The sequence below is a fragment of the Danio rerio genome, chromosome 12 (assembly GCF_049306965.1).
Source record: "Danio rerio strain Tuebingen ecotype United States chromosome 12, GRCz12tu, whole genome shotgun sequence".
Lineage (NCBI taxonomy): Eukaryota > Metazoa > Chordata > Actinopteri > Cypriniformes > Danionidae > Danio > Danio rerio.
In genome coordinates, this window is record NC_133187.1 from 1145001 (window position 1) to 1168106 (window position 23106).

Below are 23106 nucleotides of genomic sequence, written 5' to 3' on the forward strand. Positions count from 1 at the left end.
GAGTTGATCAATACTGCAGCTTGTGTAATCACACACACACACACACACACACACACACACACACACACACACACACACACACACACACATCTGTCAAGGTCATGAGCTGTGAAACTTCAGGTCCAATGTTCAATTCATAAATTAGTTTATCCTTCCATCCATCCATCAATCCATCTATTTATCTATATACCGTTCAATTCATCCATCTAGCTGCACACAGACAATTTGTTCTCACAAGACTAGCATATTAAATGTTTTATTTTCAATTTGAGCATTTTGTCTAAAGCGCACAGTTTTCAAAGAACGTTCTCAATCGCCCAAACACTCAAACCAGTTCAACAACTCCTGAAATAATAATGAAAAGAAAACACTTCAAAGCAGCCGACGATATCAGGTGTTCAAACACAACAATCCCAAAACAAAGCAGCAAAAAAAAAAACACAATAAGCCTGTTTACATCTCTGAAAGCACATCTGAGGCTTAGAATGCAGAGATGTCGAGAAACGAAAGCACAGCAACACTGTTTACCACACACACACACACACATACACACCTGACCAAATGCCACAATGTAATCAGACACAGCATCAGAAATCATAAATTAAACAAAATGAAACGAAACAAAAACAAAATGAAACAAAACAGAACAAAATCAACACAACAAAAACTAAATGAAACTCAATGAAACAAAACAAAAATGAAATGAAACAAAACTAAATGAAACCCAAACAAAATAAAATGAAATCAAAGCAAACAAATCAAAACCAAAACAATATGAAACAACAAAACAAAAACAAAATCAAACTGAAACAAAACAAAACAAAACAAAAAGGATATAAACGAAACAGAACAAAATGAACACAACAAAAATTACATGAAACAAAATGAAACAAAACACAACAAAATGAAACTAAATGAAACTAAACAAAAATTAAATGAAACTAAACAAAATGGAAACTCCAAAAAACAAAAACGAATCAGAAGACAAAAACTACTGAAACAACAAAACAAAAAATGAAATGAAACAAAGCAAAAACAAAAACAAAACAATATGAAACAAAACAAAATGAAACCAAAATAAAACAAAACAAAATGAAACAAAACAAAACAAAATCGAAATAAAATGAGCACCAAATAATAACTCGACCACTAGTTGATGATGTGTGAAAGTGTCAGAAGGTGGATTTCTCTGCTGAATCATCTGCTGATCCCAATCATCACCAATACTGCAGAAGACCTACTGGAACCAACATGGAGCAAGATTCTCACAGAAATCAGTCAAGTTTGGTGAAGGAGAAGTCATGGTTTGGGGTTCATTCAGTATGGGGCGAGAGATCTGCAACATCAACAGCCTGAGGTATCAAGACATCTGTGCTGCCCATTACATTACAAACCACAGGAGAGGGACAATTCTCCAGCAGGATAGCGCTCCTGCTCATACTTCAGCCTCCACATCAAAGCTCCTGAAAGCAGAGAAGGTCAAGCTGCTCTAGGACTGGCCAGCCCAGTCACCAGACATCAACATTATTGAGCATGTCTGGGGTAAGATAAAGGAGACTCTTGATGAACTCTGGGATCCTGCTGAAGCTTTCTTCTTCATTCCAGATGACTTTATTAATCAGTGATGTGAGTCATGTCAGAGATGTATGGATGCAGTCCTCCAAGCTCATGATGGAGTCAGACACAATATTCATTCTGTCTCCACTGCAGCAGGACTTTATATTCTATACTGGACATTATTTCTGTTCAGTGATGAGACTTTAGTCTGAGCAGAGTCAGACCGCACTGTCCTCATCAAATCAGTCAACATCAACACATGATCAGATTTAATTGAGCTCAAATCAGCAAAATCTAGAGGCCTTCACCTTCCATAGAGACACTTCTGACACCAGATCATCAACTAGAAGTCAAAATATTATCTGTGTTCATAAAACTTGGAGAGGCCACAAGACTTCTGTAAGGTAGTGTAGAATTGTATTACATCATTACAGTAGTCAAACAGCTAAAACACACATAAAAAGTCTGTCTACATCTCTGAAAGTACATCCGAGACATTAAATGAGTGCAGCTCTGACGCACAACACTGCTGATGTTTACTACACACACACACACACACACTCACAAAATACAACACAGAGCTGATCTATACCAGAGTAAAATCACAGCACAGCATCAGAAAACATGGAGGAAAACAGAGGCAGAGAGAGATGACAGCAAACTAGGCTAAACACACACACACACACACACACACACACACACACACACACACACACACACACACACACACACACACACACACACACACACACACACACACACACACACACACACACACACACACACACACACACTAAATACACACACCTGATCAAATACCAGAGTAATATCATCAGAAAAACAGAGATGAGAGGAAACTCGGCTAACACACACAGAGAAAGAGAGAGAGAGAGAGAGAGAGAGAGAGAGAGAGTGTGTTGTACCTGCTGGTGCGCGTCTGCAGAGTGTGTGTGATGGCGGGCAGGCCGCTGGAGACGGAGTAATGCACCAGCAGCAGGACGGACAGAGAGACGAGCAGCGCAGAGTTGACGAGGACCGCTCCTCCAACAAAACCAAACACACACAGCAGCATGCAGCCCGGATTCATGACTGACACACACACACACTCACACAGCTCGCTCGCTGTGTGTGTGTGTGTGTCACTGCAGACTCTCACTGCTCTGACATCACACACCGCTCGCTCGCTTTCTCCCTTTCTGTGTGTGTGTGTGACTGCAGACTCTCGCTGCTCTGACATCACACACACACACGCACACCGCAGCGGCTGAGCTGTTGTTATTCCGCTGCTGCTTAATGAACAGCTCTTATGCAGGAAACAAGGCTCATTATGTATGCGTTTTCCGGGCTCATTCACACAGCTGATTGGTTGTTGGAATGGAGTCTATGCAGATTAGGGAGGATGGCTTTGTCCATTAATAATAATGGAATAAACAATAATAAGTTAAATAAACTTGAAAAAATTATCAAAATAAAAGCATGATATTTACATAATATTAACATGAAAATATTGTTTTAAACTAATAAAAATTAAAGAACTTTGATAAAAACAAGTATAAAATTTAATTTAAACATTAAAAAATAATTGTATAATTAAACATGATAAAAAAAAATTTAATTTTATAGTATGAAATAATGCACAAATACATAAATAAACATAAAATATCAAGAGACTGATATAAAATAATAATTATATGTTATTTCAAGTAGCTGCTATGGCAATACTGGTCTCACTCCATTAATTAATGCCCTAAAATAATAATAAATAAGTAAAAAATTATAACAATTAAACAAAAATATAAAATGATGTTAAAATAATTTTAAAATAAAAAATGTAATTACATTTTTTTAAACTAATAAAAATGAGAGAACTTGACTATAAACAAGTATCAAATTTATTTTTAACATTAAAAATCATTTTATTAATTAAAAAAAATAAATAAATATTATACTATGAAAAAAATGCACAAATATATAAATGGACTAAAAACATGAAGAAACTGCTATAAACTAATAATTCTCTGTAATTTTAGATAGTTGCTTTGGCCACATTGGTCATTCTCCGTTAACGTATGTCCTAATAAATAAATTAAATCAAGATGCTACAATTTGATTTAAACTCAATACTAAAAATCAAAATAAATGAATAAAATAATACTTTTATTAATTTTATTTTAGTCAGCTGTCAAATTTCAAGAAAATCTGCATTTCTGGCTTTCTCTGCTTAATAAACATCTCTTATGCAAGAAACTGAAGGCTCATTATGTATGCGCTTCCGGGCTCATTCACACAGCTGATTGGTTGTTGGAATGGAGTCTATGCAGATTAGGGAGGATGCTTTTATCCATTTGAAACCACTCAATGGAAAAATACATTTAAAAAAATTAAAGAAAGAAAATTTTATTAATAAACAAGAAAGAAGAAAAAAATTATGATGAAATATTAATATAATACAAATAAAAAATATGAATAATTAATAAATGAAATACGAATAAATAAAAAGGAATAAATCTTTAAGATAAAAAGGCAAACATCTTAAATAAACTCAAAATATTATGTAACTGATATAAAACTTAACTATTTTTAGCTAGTTATATACGCATTAAAACTGAAAACTAAAAAGAAAATGAAAAAGAAAAATTTAATTAAAGAAAATATATTTTAACCAGCTGGAAAAATTACAAGTGAATCAGCAATTTCTGGTTTACATTTGCCTAAAGTTGAACAAAAAATAAATAAATATATATATATTTTTTTTTACTTTGCAACATTTTAAAATTTCATTTTAGATATATACATTAAGTAAAATTAAATTAATAATAATAATAATAATAATAATAATAATATAAAAGTATAATAATAATAAAAATATAACAAAATATAAAACAAAATAAAATATTTTCGCTAGTCACAAAAGCAGTATTTCTCATTTTTACTTTCTTTTATTTCAGATTTAATTTACAACAACTACAAAAACAAACCACAAAAATACCAAACAAACCTGGATAATTTATTAATTAAATAACAAGAAAACTAAACACAAAGACGCTACTTCAAAATATTCTTGTTAACTAAATGCTATTGTATAACATAACATTGATATTTATATTTATATATATATATATATATATATATATATATATATATATATATATATATATATATATATATATATATATATATATATATAACACTGTCTTTCATTTTTCATATAGAACTAAATAATGATGAACAAAACTAATGAAAATAGTGGCAGTAAAAGCATTAAATCAGCAGAAATGCACTGGTTTTTCTCCCCTAAACTCTCTCATTTGACACAAATGTTTTTAAAATAATCCCATAATCCTCTGAGCAGATGGACATGTCGACCACACGCATGCGGAAAACACACACAGAACTGCACACTAGATTTCACTTCGAAAGTCTGAAAAAATACGATCGCAAAAAAAGTAATATTAAGCAAAACACGCAAACTCTAAAACACATTCACACATCCTTATGCATATACACACTAAACCACACATGCACACACACACACACATGCATACACACACTAAAACACACTCACACACGCACAGTGTCCTGCACCTCTATAGTGACCAAACTGTACCTGTGTAAGTGGATCATAATATACCGCAGTATTCCTGAAATCATAGTGAACTCTGACCTTATTCTGCTCTGATGGCTGGTTTCTGTGGTCTCCGACATCTGCTGCTGGTATTTGGATCTCTCCAGGTGCTCCATGTAGCTGTGGATCATCTAGAAATGCAGAAACACACATCATTATTTTGATTGCATACAGCTGAAAAACACTGCATCATTAATATATGTATTTCCGTCCTCAGCTACAGTGGTACAAGCTGGATTTGTCATTAAAATGTTATTAAATATTAATAACACTCTTATAAAATGATTTGACAGAGTAATGACACTGTTAATAACAGATGTTAATGACAAATACAGTGAAAATATGATCAGAAAAATATTCATGACACTATTATAATGAAGATCATGTTTATGACAGATTTATGACAGTTTAAGTTCTCTCGGTAACGTCAAGTTGTCATAAAGACAAAAGCAGCTTGTGATTAATTTGTATGTCAAGTTGTCATAACAAACAATGTCATCTTTGCATTTAAAGTGTCATAACTGAGCGAATGACACCTTATAACATCTGTTATAAACATTAATGACTGTTATAAAATGATTTGACAGAGTAATGACACTTTTAATGACAAATACAGTTTGTTCCACTGAAAACATGATCAGAAAAATATGCACATAATCCCTGATAATCATGTTTATAACAAGTTTTGATGTCTTAGTAACAGTCAAGTTGTCATGACAAAGACTGAATAACAGTTGTCATAAACATGCATAAAATCTCTCATTAATAAATATCGGATAATGCAACAGTGAGGAGGAAAAAATTAGATAATAGTATAGTTACAAAAGAACATAAGTTATTACAAAACATAACATAAGTTATTACAAAACATTAGCGCTAGGCAAAGGATTAATCGCAATTAATCGCATCTAAAATAAAAGTTTCCTCTGACATAATATGTATTATATATACACACACACATATATATATATATATATATATATATATATATATATATATATATATATATATATATATATATATATATATATATATATATATGTAAATATACATACATATGTAAATATATATATACATATGTAAATATATATATATATATATATATATATATATATATATATATATATATATATATATATATATATATATACACACATACATATGTATATATATATATATATATATATATATATATATATGTAAATATATATATGTAAATATATATATATATAGATATATGTAAATATATATATATATGTAAATATACATACATATGTAAATATATATATACATATGTAAATATATATATATATATATATATATATATATATATATATATATATATACACACATACATATGTATATATATATATATATATATATATATATATATATGTAAATATATATGTAAATATATATATATGTAAATATATATATATATAGATATATGTAAATATATATATATATGTAAATATATATATAAATAAATAAATATATATATATATATATATATATATATATATATATATATATATATATATATATATATATATATATATATATATATATTTATAAGGAATATGAGATACACAACCATACATAAAAACTAAATTATTAAAAATCTATTTTGTTACATAGACACATAAACTTTAAAATAATTTGTATCATATACATACATATTTTATATCCAAATATAAATAAACATTTTCTGAATTATCTGCATGGACATGTGATTTATATACACATATCAATTGTACACACTTATGTCTTATGTTTTTTACTTTTATTTTGGATGCGATAAATCACCATTAAACCATCCATGTGGATTATAGGGGGTAAAATTATAAGTATACTGATAATATTGACGGCTGTCATTTATAAATTATTTATACTAGTCTACTGTAAGCTTTAGGAAACACAAAATATACATGTTTGCAATGATAAACAGTTTACACAGAGTTTATCATGTGAATGTTTTTACCTCAGTGTGTCTCTGATGGAGCGCATTATACTCTTTCTTCAGCTCAGCTTCACGCTCCTCTAATCGGCCAACTGACACAATAAGAAGCACAAGAGGCATCTTAGAATGCAGATGTACTACAGTGTGAACACAGATTTATTACAATTCATTTTCAGAGGCTTTGCTGAGAGGATATTATAAACTACAGCAACAACAAACACATTTGTGTTTCTAACTTAGAGTTTTTGTCTTGTTTCTAGCCCAAATATCTAAAAATTCTGAAACAAAAAAGCATTTTGAAGTTAAAATAAATATAAATTTAAAATAAAATCTTATTTTCAGAATAATAAATCAACATTGAGTTTTTCCTCAAAACAAGAAAAATGATGGTAATTCAAAGCAAAAACTAGACTATTTTGCTTGTTTTAAAAATAAAAACTAAAAATTAAATTTTTACATATTATGTCTAAAAAAACTAGATTTTTTTATCTATGAAATGCTTCTTGATTAAAATTTTTTTAGATGACTAGAAACAACTAAAACTTTTAAGTGAGAAAAGCATGTGCTGCAGTGTATAGCCAGAAGGGGGCAGCAGAAACCCTAAAATAAAAATAAACATTGACACAAACATGAAATGTTCTCATTTTTGTGTGGTCATCATGTTATCAAAAGAGGCATGTGTCTGACAGAGGAGTATGTGCTGTGAATCAAAGAAAAAAATCCCACTGATGATTATGAATTAAAGACCAAAACAGCAGAAATTCAACAAGCTGCTGAGATTCTTATAAAAGATGAAGATATTTGTACTTTTTATCTGTCAAAAAACAGAACAGTACATTGCTGTGGCTGTTTATAATGATTTTGTTAGTAAAATAGAGCAACAAATGTCTAAAATAAAAACCTCTTTATATTCACTTGTTGCTTAATAAACTGTTGTAAGTAATTCTAACTTTAAGTGTTTAAGTGTTCGCCATTATTGTGGCCAGTCTTGATGTATGAATGAATGAATAAAAGTAAAGTTAATAATATTAATAACAATAAATAAATAATATCACAAAATTTAAATTGATATTATTATAAATAAATAAATTATATTAATATAAATAAAAGTACAATTTATAATATTAATAATAATAATAACAATAAATAAATAATATTAATAAAAATAAATAATAATATTACAAATTATTAAATAAATATTAATATTAATAAAGGTAAAATATATAATTAAATAAATAATATTAATCTAAATAAATTAATCATATTACAAATAAATAAATATTATTAATATGAATAAGACAAAAAAAAATAATAACAATAATATAATAACAATAAATAAATAATACTAAAATCTAAATTAATATTATTATAAATAAATAAATTATATTAATATTAATAAAAGTGCAATTTATAATATTAATGATAATATTAACCATAAATAAATTATATTAATAAAATAATATTACAAATAATTAAATAAAATCAATATTAATAAAAGTAAAATATATAATTAAATAAATAATATTAATCAAAATTGATTAACCATATTACAAATAAATAAATATTATTAATATGAAAAAGAGAAAATATAATATAATTTATTTAAAATAATAATAGTAATAATAAAAATAAATAAATAATATTAAAATCTAAATTATTAATATTTAAAAATAATAATAATAATAATATCATTATTAATAAAAGTTTAATTTGTAATAATATTAATAAAATCAATAACAATTAATAGGAAAATAAATAATATTAAAATACATTAATAATAATATTACAAATAAATTAATATTAATAAAAGTAACATTTGTGATAGTATTAACAATAAATAAATAAATAACATTATTACCAAAATAAATAATTAATATTAAAAATAAATAAATAAATAAATAAATGATATTAATATTAATAAAAGGACAATTCATAATAACATTAACAACCAGAACTTACACACTACACAATTCTACCCCAATGCACTTATAAAATAAATAATCAAACCAATTAAATAAAACTCTAAAATGCTCATTTCTGAGTGATGATGAAAACACTAGGTTGGTTTGTTTTCTGGGTGTGAATGATGCAATAATAGTCGAATGGGTTGTGAATATTGAACAAAAGATGAAGTGACTTGACTTACTCTGATCTGTGCAGTTCTTGGTCTTGAACTCCATCTGTCGGGTTTGAGCCTCCAGAAGCTGAACGCGAGTCTGCAGAGCTTTCTTATCTTGCTCCTGAGAGTCTTCATACTCGATATATCTCTGCACGGGAGACACAGAGAGTTGCACACGATCACACATTTATATACTGCTAACTCAAGCACTACTAATAAATATAACAACTACATAAAGCACATTTACCTAACCCTCCTGCTGACTTACGGGTCAAAAATGATCTACTAATTAATAATAAATAATATAATAATATGTAACTGAAAACAGAGAAGGTCAAGCTGCTCCAGGATTGGCCAACCCAGTCACCAGACATCAACATTATTGAGCATGATGAAGGAAGAGGCGTAAAAGATGAACACAAAGACTCTTGACGAACTCTGGCAGTCCTGCTGAAGGCTTTCTCTATTATACTTTCATTCTGTCTCCACTGCAGCAGGACTTTATATTCAATACTGGACATTATTTCTGTTCAGTGATGAGACTTTAGTCTGAGCAGAGTCAGACCGCACTGTCCTCATCAAATCAGTCAACATCAAGACATGATCAGATTTAATTGAGCTCAAATCAGCAAAATCTAGAGGCCTTCACCTTTCACAGAGACACTTCTGACACCAAACCATCAACTAAAAGTCAAGTTATTATCTGTGTTCATAAAACCTGGATAGGTGTCAGGTAGTGTACACTATTGAGGGATATAAATGAGCTAAACTCACAGGCGTTCATCAGTTTAATGTGTTTTTATCAGCTCATATGTTTTTCTCTGTATGGTCAATGCTCAGAGTGTGTCCTGTAGGTGTGATCAGGTCATCAAGCGCTGGCCTCCAGTGTGTGTGTGTGTGTGTGTGTGTGTGTGTGTGTGTTTCTGCTGATGAAAGCAGTGATTTTCTGCAGGCTGTGGGACATCAGAGAGTCCTGACGCATGAGGAGCGTCTCATGATCTGAGAGGTCCACACGTCTGCACACACACCACTGTTTAACCTCAGGCCCCGGCCACACGTACACGGCTATTATTATAAACAGACTTTTCCCCACCTTCGGTTATCACAGAAATTTTTTCATGCGTCATGTCGCTGCACGTCTTCAGTTCATGCACTACTAATCAATTTGTAATATCGATTAGCAGTCCGGGTATGGCTGTAGAAGGACGGTGTTTCTGTTTCAGTGCATTTCAGAGTGGTTTCACCCATAAGCACAGCACATGAGACATCAGAACACTGTCCTAATTAATGATGGCCCACTTGTAAGTGCTGTAGACCCATATGCAGACTGCTGAGGGAATCTCCATAGTGAATAACACTGGGTTTACAAAGATATGCTGATAAGTTTAGAGGTTTCACTAACTCTATATCACATACAAATAAATAAATGTGTGAATATATAATAAAATGTAACTTATTACATAAATCTAGACCCTAACCCCTTGACAGAGCTTTTTGGTATTTCAGAGAGAGTTGACCTGACTGTTGCATCTCGCCAAGTTATTGCCTTATCTACTCTTCTAGCTAGATGAGCCATTCTTATCAAATGGAAACAGGTGATTCCTCCATCACATGAAATTTTTAGTTACATAAAACTTGAAAAATCACGATGTTTACTTGCAGGATCTCTCAAATCTTTTTACAAGACCTGGAACCCTGTTTTAGACTATATCAAAGGTTTACCTTGTTTAGTTGATATCAGATCTAATAAACAAGAAATATTGACTCCTTAATGTGAACTTTTAATTACTATTATTTTCAATTGTTATTATTATAATTTTATTTATTTATTTATTTATTTAATTTTAATTTTTTATTTTTGCTTTTATCGTAAACTTGCTCATTTATTATTATACTGTTTAACAATTTCTTTTAATTCTTGTATTTTATTTTTAATTTATTATTATTTCTTTTAGAAGATATGTTTGTTTATAATTCATACATTTGAATTTATTTTATTTTAAGGGGATAGTGGGAAAATAAGAAAAATAAGACGCACTGTAATTTTTCCTTTGTTGTATTGTATATTATGATGTATTGTCTTGTTAATAAAAAAAATAAAATAAATTAAAAAAATGTAACTTATTGAGGGGCGACACGGTAGCTCAGTGGTCAGGTTCACTGGTTCGAGTCCCAGCTGGGACAGCTGGCATTTCTATGTGGAGTTTGCATGTTCTCCCCGTGTTGGTGTGGGCTTGCTCCGGGTTTGCCCCACAGTGAACTTGGCTGTAGTGTATGAGTGTTTATGTGTGTGAATGACTGTGTATGGGTGTTTCCTAGTACTGGGTTGCTGCTGGAAGGGCATCCGCTGTGTAAAACATGCTGGAATAGTTGGCGGTTCATTCTGCTGTGGTAACCCCTGATAAATAAGGGATTAAGATGACGTTACGCTTTTAAAATGCAAAATACACAGTGACTACTTCATTATAATTACATTTTAAAAGGGTGGTAATCAAACTAAAGCTCAATCCAAGACATATTTCAGATCACCAAAGTGTCTACTTTGTATTTTAATATAATTTATTTGTTTTATTTCGAAGCAATTAACTAGCTTTACTTCCAAAATGTGCATATAAAAATCACCGGAAACGCCTGGGTGGCTTTATGGAAATCACAGTAGCCATGCATGAGGTCAATTCAGAGCCAATCAACAGGACTCGCAGCTAGTTTGTGATTTTGGCCAGAAGCTGAAGCAAACAGAGGCTTGTGAAGCGAGTGTGTTCATCATATGAGCGCTCATATGAGCAGAGGAGTGTGTGTGTGTGTGCGCGCACAGACTGCAGACTCGCTGCTCCACATAATATCCCCATTGTGAGCACACAGATAGAGGCTGCTGTGTGCCGCGACTCTATTGATAGAGCGCTCTTTAAGTCAACGGCACTTCCTCCAGGGCTCAGAGCCACTGCTAATAAACCATTCGCCAATGCCACGAGATACGATACGCTGCTGGCGAAGCTCAGTTATATCTGTTTGCTTGTTCTTGGATGGTTGTTCTATGGTTATTTTTAAGGTGAGAAAAAGTATACTACACAAATAAATGACTTTAACGGTTAAAAATCACTTTTATAAGGGGTTTAAACCCAGTTGTGTGTCAGCAGTGTGTGAATATATTCAGCATCTATTGGTCAACATATATTAATTGTATTGTTTATAATCAGACTTGATGAAGGAAACGCTTTGATTGACATTCTGCTTTTGTACGTGTCAAAAGGAGGAGGGTGTGAGAGTCCGCATTAGCTGAGGCACATCATCAAAGATGCGCTATCTTCAAGAGTAAACTGCAGATTCGAGTATAAACACCTACATTCTTGCCTTGAAAAACTCTTAAAACTTTATTTTGTGACACTGCAAAGGAGTATTTTTAAAATTGTGCAGGTTTTCCCCTCCGCCATTAGCTTTCGCTGGTTGGGCTGCCATGCATTCTGGCATACCTGAGCTTCACAAGTTTGCACGAGTCGCCTCTCCATGTGTCCTTGACAAAAGGGGTGGAGCAAGTACACAACCGGGAATTTTATCTGTACTTGGCAAGATGTGAACTTTGAACTGGAACAGTACTTCGGCGACGGTTGATGACGTTTCACGAGGAGGACACGAGAAGGCATATTGATGCATATATGACTGTCAACAGCTCAACAAATGTGTTTTGGTGTTTCATGCCCCTTTAATGATGAAACCATATTGTGAGCTCTAAAATAAAGTATGCGCAATGATCTTGTGTTCTTAATTTTGTTTCACTTTATGTCCACACGTTTAGCGGATTCACATTAAAGCTCAACTTGACTTGTCTTGATTAAAAATGACTATGACCATAATATAGAACGTTGCAATAATTTCAATGGGTTTACATCCACAAATAAGTGGATTAGCTAAGAGAGTAACACTGAACCACTGTATTTGTTTCTCAAATCCCAAATTTGAATCAAAGAGTACAGCCAGTTTGCCAATTGGGTTATACACATTCACTGGGTTAGAGAGAGTCACGTGAGGTCATGTGTGGTAAATCCTGGACACATGCATTTGCTTGGTCTTTCTTTGGTTCTGTTAAAACCACCACATCAAACCTGTAGCTCTTTTATCAAATGGTAGTAAATCACATTTTAAATCGTAATTTTGAACAGATAAATTGCAATTAGATATGTCCTTCAACTTGTGCAGCCCTATAAGTTGTCTTACTATTATGTAATAATACAGGGAGAGCCTTAGAAAACTTGAACATTGGAGAAAGAAACTCAGGAAGCTCTTCTTCCGCTTCACTCCAAACCCTTCCCTGACATTTCCTTCCAATACAGATGCAAACTGAAATCCTCAGGCAAAATACACAAATACCCAAACACCCCGACCAATGCAGTACAATGAGTTATAAGGACAGCAAGTGTTTTCCAGCCACTGATAAACTTCCGCTGAAAGGTTGATGTTACATATATTTTTAAATTTGATAAATTGAAAGTTCAATAAAAAATAAATAATGAAAATAAAAAAATAAATAATTAAATGAAAAATAAATTAAAGTGAATAAAAAAAGAAAATAAAACATAAATAAATAAAAATAATTGAATAAATAAATACATTTATACAAATAAATAAAATAAGATGACTACAAATAATTAAATGAAGAATAAAATAAATAAATAAATAAATTTATTTTAAAAAATGAACATAAATTAATACATATAAATAAATAAAATTAAATAAATACAAGTAAATGAAGAATTAAATGAAAATGAATAAAAATTTCAATAGATAAAACAAATATAAAAAATGAATATTAAAAAAATGAAAATAAATAAATTAAATGCATATAAATAGAAAATTTAATATAAATAAATGAATACATAAAAATAAATAAAATAAATACAAATAATTAAATGAGAAATGGAAAAATGAAAATTAAATAAATTAATAAATAATCAAAATGAATATAAACAATAAAATAAATACAAATAATTAAATGAAAAATATTTCAATGACAAAATGAAAAAATATACATATATAATTAATTAATTAATTAATTAAATATAAAAAAATAAAATAAATACAAATAATTAAATGAAAAATAAAAAATATGAAAACAAGTAAAACAAAATAAATAAATTTTATAATATAAATATTGATAAATTAATGTAAATGAATAAATTAATGTATATAAACAAACATAAATACATGAATAAATTATTATAAATAAACATAAATAAAATAACAGTAAATATGACGCAATACATTTTAAATACATTTCAAAATATACACAAAGAGAAGAAAAACAAAGAGCTGGAGTTTAAAGTGAAACACACGCTCATATGCCAGACTCTTCACCTCAATAACTTCCAACAAAAGAGTCCCGTGAGCTGAAAATGAACCGTCTCAGAGGACTGCATTCATTCTGCTGCTGTCTTACTGAAGCACAGGCAAATAAAGCAACTAACAGGAGACTTCTGAGCAGCAATGAAGCCACTAGATGTGTTTTATCCACCCATTTTTAAGCGCATTTTGTAATACCATAAGAATATGCTTAATGGAATAGGGAAAATGCTTAATGGGAGAAAATTATTCTCGCATTAAAGGCCAGACCGAATATATAAATGTACAATATGTATTTTATTTAGTTTATTTACGCAATAAATTATGCACAGAAAATAGTATGAAGAACAGTATCTGCATAAAAAAATTAATAAATAAAATAAAAATAAGCAGCTCATTTATTAGAGGAGAACAAACACCACAGTGGAGAATTCCAACAGTGCAGCAAACTCCACTTCTCTCAGCAATAAAGTGATTATTTTATTCTCTTTAGTCCCTCATTGGATGGAAACGCGGTTTTAAATAGATGTTAAGAAGTTCTAGTGAATTAAACTGGCTTCATTTCAGTGCATTTGCGCACTGCAGTTCATCAATATGTTCTGTAGACTTAATACTGACTGGTTATTTACGTAGAAATTATGGTTTAATGTTTTGATGATATTTGAAGCATGCCAAGCAGTTCAGTGACTGCCAAAACAAGTACACAACTGTGCTCTCTGAAGCATTTTAAAACATGCATCGGGCACTACAATAATTTATAGTTTTAAATTAAAACCCAAATAGACTGGAAGGTTATGGTTAGAGCTTGATTTAATGCAGTTAATAAAAAGGCATAACTTTAGTGCCCCACAGCAAACATCCACACTGCATTTTAAAGCTGTGATTTAAAAAGCTTTCTTTTTAAATAAATAAAGACAACTTAAATACTTAAACAAAAATTTAAAAAATAAAAATAAATAGATAATATAATAATAAATACAAACAAAATAGGTAAACTAAAAAATATATTGAAATATTTAAAAATACATAAAAATATCCAAATAAATATGAATTTGAAACAAATAAAATAAATACAATTTAAATACATAAATAAAAAAAATAATAATATTAAACTATATAAAAATAAATAAGTGCAAATTAAAAATGCAGACAAATATAAAAATAAATATAAAACACAAATAAAAAATAAACAAAACAATTTAAATGCATATATAATAAATTATATTAAATTATATTAAAATTAATTAAAACAAATAAATAAAAAATAAAATAAAAACATTAAAATATACATTAAAAAATTACAAATAAAAAAATTATTAAATAAATTAATATCTATTTAATTAATTTATTTATTTATTTGGTATACAGTTGTGGTAATGCAGTGTTTTACTGTCCCATTAACATCCGAATCCTCCAAGAGTTATTCAGCATGACTAAGTGGACTAAAGTGGACTTAAACACAGTCAAGTGTGATAAATGCAGTCATGCAACACAGAAAATTAAGAGTTTATCTAATGCATAATCACTTTAAAACAACAAGACGTGGCTTGCTCAACCTGACAGCCTTCTCTAAACTATTAGGTGTGTCTTTTATAACAGAAACACACACACATGCAAACACACACTTCCCTTTCTAACATCAGATGACTAGACATGTATCTGAATAGAAAAATGAAATGTGACCATGCACTGGAAACCTTCTGCACGGGTCTATTTCTGGCATAATCATAGTTTTGCCGACTATAGTTAGACTGTGTGGGGTTTGTCCCTTTGCATGCAGCACATGCCACTTTACGATGACGATATGGTCTCAAACTCTTCCTGTTATTGTCAGGTGAACACGAGCATATTGGCAGGTTTCCACACATTCAAATAGGGCTTGCCTAATATATCGTAAAAATATCGTTATCACGATAATAGCACATGCAATGTAGAAGTACAATGCATTATATTAATTTTATGTGCCAAGTATTTGTGCGTTGCTTGCATAGGTTGCTTATCTAAATCTGACCAATCTTCATCTAGAGCTGAAAATAGAAAAAAAGGGCTCACACCGAACGCATCTTTTCCTCTAAAAATGCTTGACACCGCGGTCAGCAATGAGTTTAATAAAACCACAGCACAGCACGAGGTCCATGTGATGTGATATTATGACCGTGATGTGATAACAACAATAATGGACCCATTACAAATAGAAGATTTAAAAATGATAACTCAGGATGTCTAGACAAAGCCACAATGAGCGTCTCCTCCACCCTGATCTAACGGTAAATATGTCATGCCAACTCTAAACTGAAACTTGCAATGGTTGCCCCGCCTCCACACTCTTCTGATTGGTCGACTGTCTTTGAATCTGACAGTGAACAGGTTTATGTGGACACCAATACTCCAATTTTATCCCCATTAAGACAATACTCTGATTAAGAGTCTATCATTGTGAGTAGAGACTGTTTGAATGATTAATAATTGATATTCAGCCAACTGGAAATTATTTAAGTCACGTTCTCTGATATATTTCACCTACAACAACAATGTGAACTTCTATAAAGACGTGTTTGGACATTAAGCTCTGAGTGCATAACTCTGCAAACACCTGAGGAGATTTCTCTGCATGAAACTCATGATTAACCTGCTGCTGATTCTCCAACAAGGAAGGAAATTAAATCTGAAAGAAATGTGCATGAGGTGTCGAGATGATTGACAGGTCTCGTAACCAAGCAAGATAACGGTCCGTTAATCAGAAAGCGATTCGTCCCAAAGCTTGCAAAGTCTTTTGTTCCACGCTCATAAGTAGGGCCAGATGGAATCTGTGCACGTTTTTTGCTATTTCTGCTGAGAATTTTGGTTCAAATCTGCGGATATCTGCGGAATGATTTTGAGAGTATCAAAACTAAAACCTTAATATGTGAAATAAAAAGTAATATGTTTTTAACTTGTATTTAATGTTTACAATGCAAATCCAATTAGATACGCTTGGTAAAGCAAGTCTCTTATATAATATCTCTACTAACAGACAGAAATATGACTGTACAAACTGCATTGTACAGAAATCAAATAAACATTATCATATTAGTCAATAATATTACTGTAATTAATTTTAAAAACTAAATAAATATAGATTTACACACATTTACTCAAGTAAATAAACTGAATTAATGATGGGCGGAAAATCTGCATAATTCAGCGAGCGCAGATTACGTGTGGGCCAACTTACATGTAAAAAGTCCATACTTATAAGTGTAAAGTCTGATGAATGTATATACAGGGCTTACTTTGTGCCGGTACAAGGCGCATCCGGACCTCATTTTTACCTATCCGCCTCCTCACACGCACCCCTGCCCTGCTCTACACTTTCTTCCGTGGCTCCCAAACCCTCTTCACTTTTGTCCACGAAAACCTCTCCCTCTTCTACTAACATGCCGGATCCCTTACCCTGATCTGTTCCGGGACCTCGCAATTTACAAATTAAGCCCTGTGTGTGTGTGTGTGTCTGTGTGTGTGTATATACTTATATATATATATATATATATATATATATATATATATATATATATATATATATATATATATATATATATATATATATATATATATATATATATATATACTTTACACTGTTATACAACTATATATACTTATAATTGCACAATATTAAGGTCATAAGGTAATCTATTGCATTATATATATATATATATATATATATATATATATATATATATATATATATATACATATTAGATTACCATATGACCTTAATATTGTGCAATTATAAGAATATATAGTTTAATAACAGTGTAAAGTATCATGCAACTACAGCTGAAGAGAAGAAATATACTCTATAGTTTTTAGAAGGTATCACAATATGTGTCTAAAGGAAGCAAACAGAAAACACAGTAAATTAAAGGTGTATTATGGGTGTTTTCTTTCCACTTTAAGTAGTGAAAACAGTGATTGTGCCAATGGTTTCTTGTCATAAATGTTCAGGACACACTTGAGGGTTTTACTGTAATGTTTATGACTTTGTGTTGAGTCATAATTTTAACAAAGGCAGCTGACCTGCTTCCCTCACACACTTTATGAGTTAAATCTGGACATAAACTAACACTCTTAAAGGGACAGTTCACCCAAAAATACTCCCCATTTACTCTCAACTGGTTGTAAACCTTTATTTGTTTCTTCTGTTAAACACTAAATATTATATTTTGAGGAAAGCTGAAAAGCTGTCTAGAGAAAGACGAATTCTGTGGAAGTCAATGGGTACAGGTTTGCCAACATTTTTCAAAATATCTTCTTTTGTGTTCAACAGAAGAAAGAAACTCAAAGGGTCAGTAAAGGATGACAATTTTAATTTTAGGGTGAACTATCTCTTTAACTCAGACTCTTCCCTCTTTATAATGTACTTCAGTGTGAAGTGTGGAAGTTATATGTTACATTAAATAATATTTAATTAGTACAGTATATATTATTAAAACTTTTATTCACTCTGAATGTAGCGACTTAAGCGTGAAGAGTGGAATTGTTTTTTAAATACAAGTTGTGCTAAATTTAAAATTTACAGAATTAACATAGTATACAATTACTCTCAATAAGTTCTCTTATATTCACTCTGAAAGTCCGCGAGCGCCAAGTGTGGAACTTATATGATAATAAATAATACAAAATATAATTAATATATTATATAACATAATAAAAACTACCTTATAATCTCTCTAGAAGTACTTGAGAGTGAAGTGAGGAACTTACATTTTTAATACAAGTTATACATTACATTATCGTAGAGTGTACAATTAATAATGCGTATCCAATATTCACTCTGGATTTTTAATACAAGTTATATGATAATAAATAAAACACAATTAATAAAACCTTATATTAATAATTAATAAAATGTGTACATTATCTTAAATTAACAAAAATCTTATATTTACGCTGAAATATATGACATTAAATAATATAATATTTAATTAAAATAGCATAAATCTAACAAAAACAATCTTAAATTCACTCTGAAAGTACTTGAGCACGATATGTGGTACTTCTATGACATTAAATGATATAATATACTTTAAAAATAGTGTATTACGAATACAAACTAATTTATAATCACTCTGAACTTTTAATAGCAGTAATATATGACATTAAATATTATAATATACATTAAATATAGTGTATTATAAATAAAAACTAATTTATAATCACTCTGAACTTTCAATAGCAGTAATATATTATTTTAAATATTTTATTATACATTAAATATAGTGTATTATGAATAAAAACTAATTTATATTCACTCTGAAATTTCAATAGCAAAAGTATATGACATTAAATATAATATACATTAAATATAGTGTATTATGAATAAAAACTAATTTATATTCACTCTGAAATTTCAATAGCAGTAATATTTGAAATTAAATATTATAATATACATTGAATATAGTGTATTATGAATAAAAACTATCTTATATTCACTCTGAAATTTCAATAGCAAAAATATATGACATTAAATATAATATACATTAAATATAGTGTGTTATGAATAAAAACTATCTTATATTCACTCTGAACTTCTAATAGCAGTAATATGACATTAAATATTATAATATACATTAAATATAGTGTATTATGAATAAAAACTAATTTATATTCACTCTGAACTTCCAATAGCAGTAATATATGACATGAAATATTATAATATACATTAAATATAGTGTATTATGAATAAAAACTATCTTATATTCACTCTAAAATTTCAATAGCAATAATTAAATAATATAATATACATTAAATAGAGTGTATAACTAAATTATAATCACTCTGAAAGTACTTGAGCACAAAGTGTGAAAATTATATGATATTAAATAATATGATATATAATTAATATAGAATAAAACATCTTGAAAGTCTCTCTCTGAAAGGTCTTGAGAGTAGTGTGTGTAAGTTTCTCTCCCTGCAGCAGCAGCAGGGGGATAGCAGTGTCCGGCAAACCCTCACCTCCTCTGCGTTCTTCCTCAGCGCCTTCTCGCGCTCGTACTGGGTCACCAGTTGCTCGTTGTCCTCCTTCAGCAGCTCCAGCTCCACCTCGTGCTCTTGGTTCTCTGCGAACACCGAGTCCAGGTTCTCCAGCACGGCCACAACCAGCGGCATCAGCTCCTTCACCACATCCTCGTCGTACCGGCCGATCATGCGCTCGAACTCACGGTAGATGGAGCTCGCCAGGCCGGACACCCGCTCTGACATCATCGCGGAGGAGCCCGGGTCCTCCTGGTACAGCACGCCGTCCTCCAGCTCCATCACTGCGGCTTACAGTCTCCGTCTGAAATTAGAGTAAAGTTGGCTTTATATGTCTTTTTTATTTATTATTTCTTTATTTATATAGCAGGGCGAAGCAGTGGCGCAGTGCTGTCGCCTCACAGCATGAAGGTCGCTGGGTCGAGCCTAGGCTCAGTTGCGTTTCTGTGTGGAGTTTGCATGTTCTCCCGGCACTCGCGTAGGTTTCCTCCGGGTGCTCCGGTTTCCCCCACAGTCCAGGTGAATTGGGTAGGCTAAATTGTCAGTAGTGTATGAGTGTGTGTGTGTGGATGTTTCCCCGAGATGGGTTGCGGCTGGAAGGGCATACGCTGCATAAAAATGTGCTGGATAAGTTGGCGGTTCATTCCGCTGTGGCGACCCCAGATTATTAAAGGGACTAAGCCAACAAGAAAATGAACGGATGAATAATTAAGCAGTATTTGCAAATTGTAAATAGGGAAATCACATTAGCAGCCAATGACCATCCAGTACAACATTGTTTGCAGTCAATTAAATATTGCTGATGTTGTTTTGAAGTCGTGTTTATATGAGATTTCAGACACACTATTAAAAGAAAAAAATACTCAGTATACTCAAAAGTGTGGTAAACAGTATAGATATGTATAATATACAAGTTGTAATAAGTAACGAATATAAAACCAATGTTCAACACAACATTAGCACTATTTTATTGACTGTAAACAATGTTGTATGTTGATAGTCGTTGGCTGCTCAGTTAATATAATTTCTCTATTTGAAATTTGAAAAACTTTCCTGAAATCAAACTATTACGGAGAATCATCTTATGTGCAGCTACGATTATCATCGTACAACATTGTTAACGGTCGATTGAACAGTGCTAATGTTGTTTCAAAGATGCGATTTCACAGCGAATATTGAAAGTAGAGAGGTTAACACAATATATTGACTTTGTTACAAGTTGTGACAGTTCAAAAATGAACGAATGTGCGAATATAAAACCAACTTTACCTCAATCCTTGAGAAGGGTGTCTTGACGGAGCTCCGTCTGTCGCGCTAGCTAACAGTTCACTAATACTGTTTACTTCTGTTCACTACATTCACGGAGAACTTTGAGGAGAACACGCCAACGCGAGCGGAAAGCAGACCTCCTCCGCCACAGAGTTCACTCGTTCCGGTTTTCCAAAACTCTCCGTGGACCGGGATTATCCGGTTAACGATAACCGGCGGTCGTTAAGTAGAGTCCCGTCAGGAGGAGACCGGAGTGAGACTAGTGGAGCTGACCGTCACATGATGACGTCACGCCTGGGGAGGCGCGCGACTACAGTTTGTCGACGCCCACTAAACTTCTGTATGTTTTGGGTTTTTTTGTTTGTTTTGATTGTTTCTCATCTGTTTAAATAACTATTTTGGTTGAAAATTAGGATGTTTTTTCTGTGAAGTAAACATGTACAAACCTGTAGTCATCAACTAGAAGTCCTTATTTGTTGTTCCAAAAACTTGGAAAGGCGACAAGACTTTTGTCACGTAGTGCATTATATATATATATATATATATATATATATATATATATATATATATATATATATATATATATATATATATATATATATATATATATAAAATACATATATAAAAAAAATATATATATATGTACATTATATATATATATATATATATATATATATATATATATATATATATATATATATATATATATATACATGCATACGAGTTTTAATAACATTTTCATATTTGTTTAATCTTATAAAGGTCTGCAATTCTTTTTTTTATTAAACACAAAATAGAAATATTGTTAATTAATGCTTTTCTTTTCAGAAAATATCCACGATTTTACTTACTGTGATTGAAAATCAGAATTATAACATCAAATATGGACATGTTTTTGTACATAACATTCTTATTTTACTTCTTCAAAATAAGATAAACACATCTGAAAACATGGCACTTAAATACATGTATATATGTTTTTTAATAAGAGAAAATAAACAAAATATATATTTAACCTAACAAAATATTATTTTGATGATAAAACATTGGAATCCTTGTTGAAAAAAATTAATATGACCATATTTAAACATGGCACTTTGTTGTTATTTTAAGCAATAACAGAAAAACAAAATAATAATAAAAATATTATGATTAATATTATTGCATTTACAGCAGTCGCTTTTGCAAGACCTTCAATAAACATGCACGTTTCATAATCCAGCATAAACA

General features: G+C 30.7%; 1 protein-coding gene across 8 annotated transcripts in view; it reads right to left on the reverse strand.

The window, feature by feature from the left end:
• spag9b (sperm associated antigen 9b) overlaps nucleotides 1-22137 on the reverse strand; it is a 65722-nt gene extending 43585 nt beyond the window's left edge. For 4 of the 8 annotated variants that reach the window (XM_073917992.1, XM_073917991.1, XM_073917990.1 and 1 more), the window contains exons 1-5: nucleotides 21877-22137; nucleotides 20590-20911; nucleotides 9289-9409; nucleotides 7164-7234; nucleotides 5222-5313 (exon numbers count right to left, since the gene is read on the reverse strand). In XM_073917992.1, the coding sequence (XP_073774093.1) occupies nucleotides 5222-5313; nucleotides 7164-7234; nucleotides 9289-9409; nucleotides 20590-20889 (584 nt within the window). In that variant the 5' untranslated portion in view covers nucleotides 20890-20911; nucleotides 21877-22137. Of the gene's footprint in view, nucleotides 1-2480; nucleotides 2960-5221; nucleotides 5314-7163; nucleotides 7235-9288; nucleotides 9410-20589; nucleotides 20912-21876 lie in introns of those variants that run through there. The other 4 variants (XM_073917995.1, XM_073917994.1, XM_073917993.1 and 1 more) reach the window with 3 other exon arrangements.
• Between the last annotated feature and the right edge of the window lie 969 nt (nucleotides 22138-23106).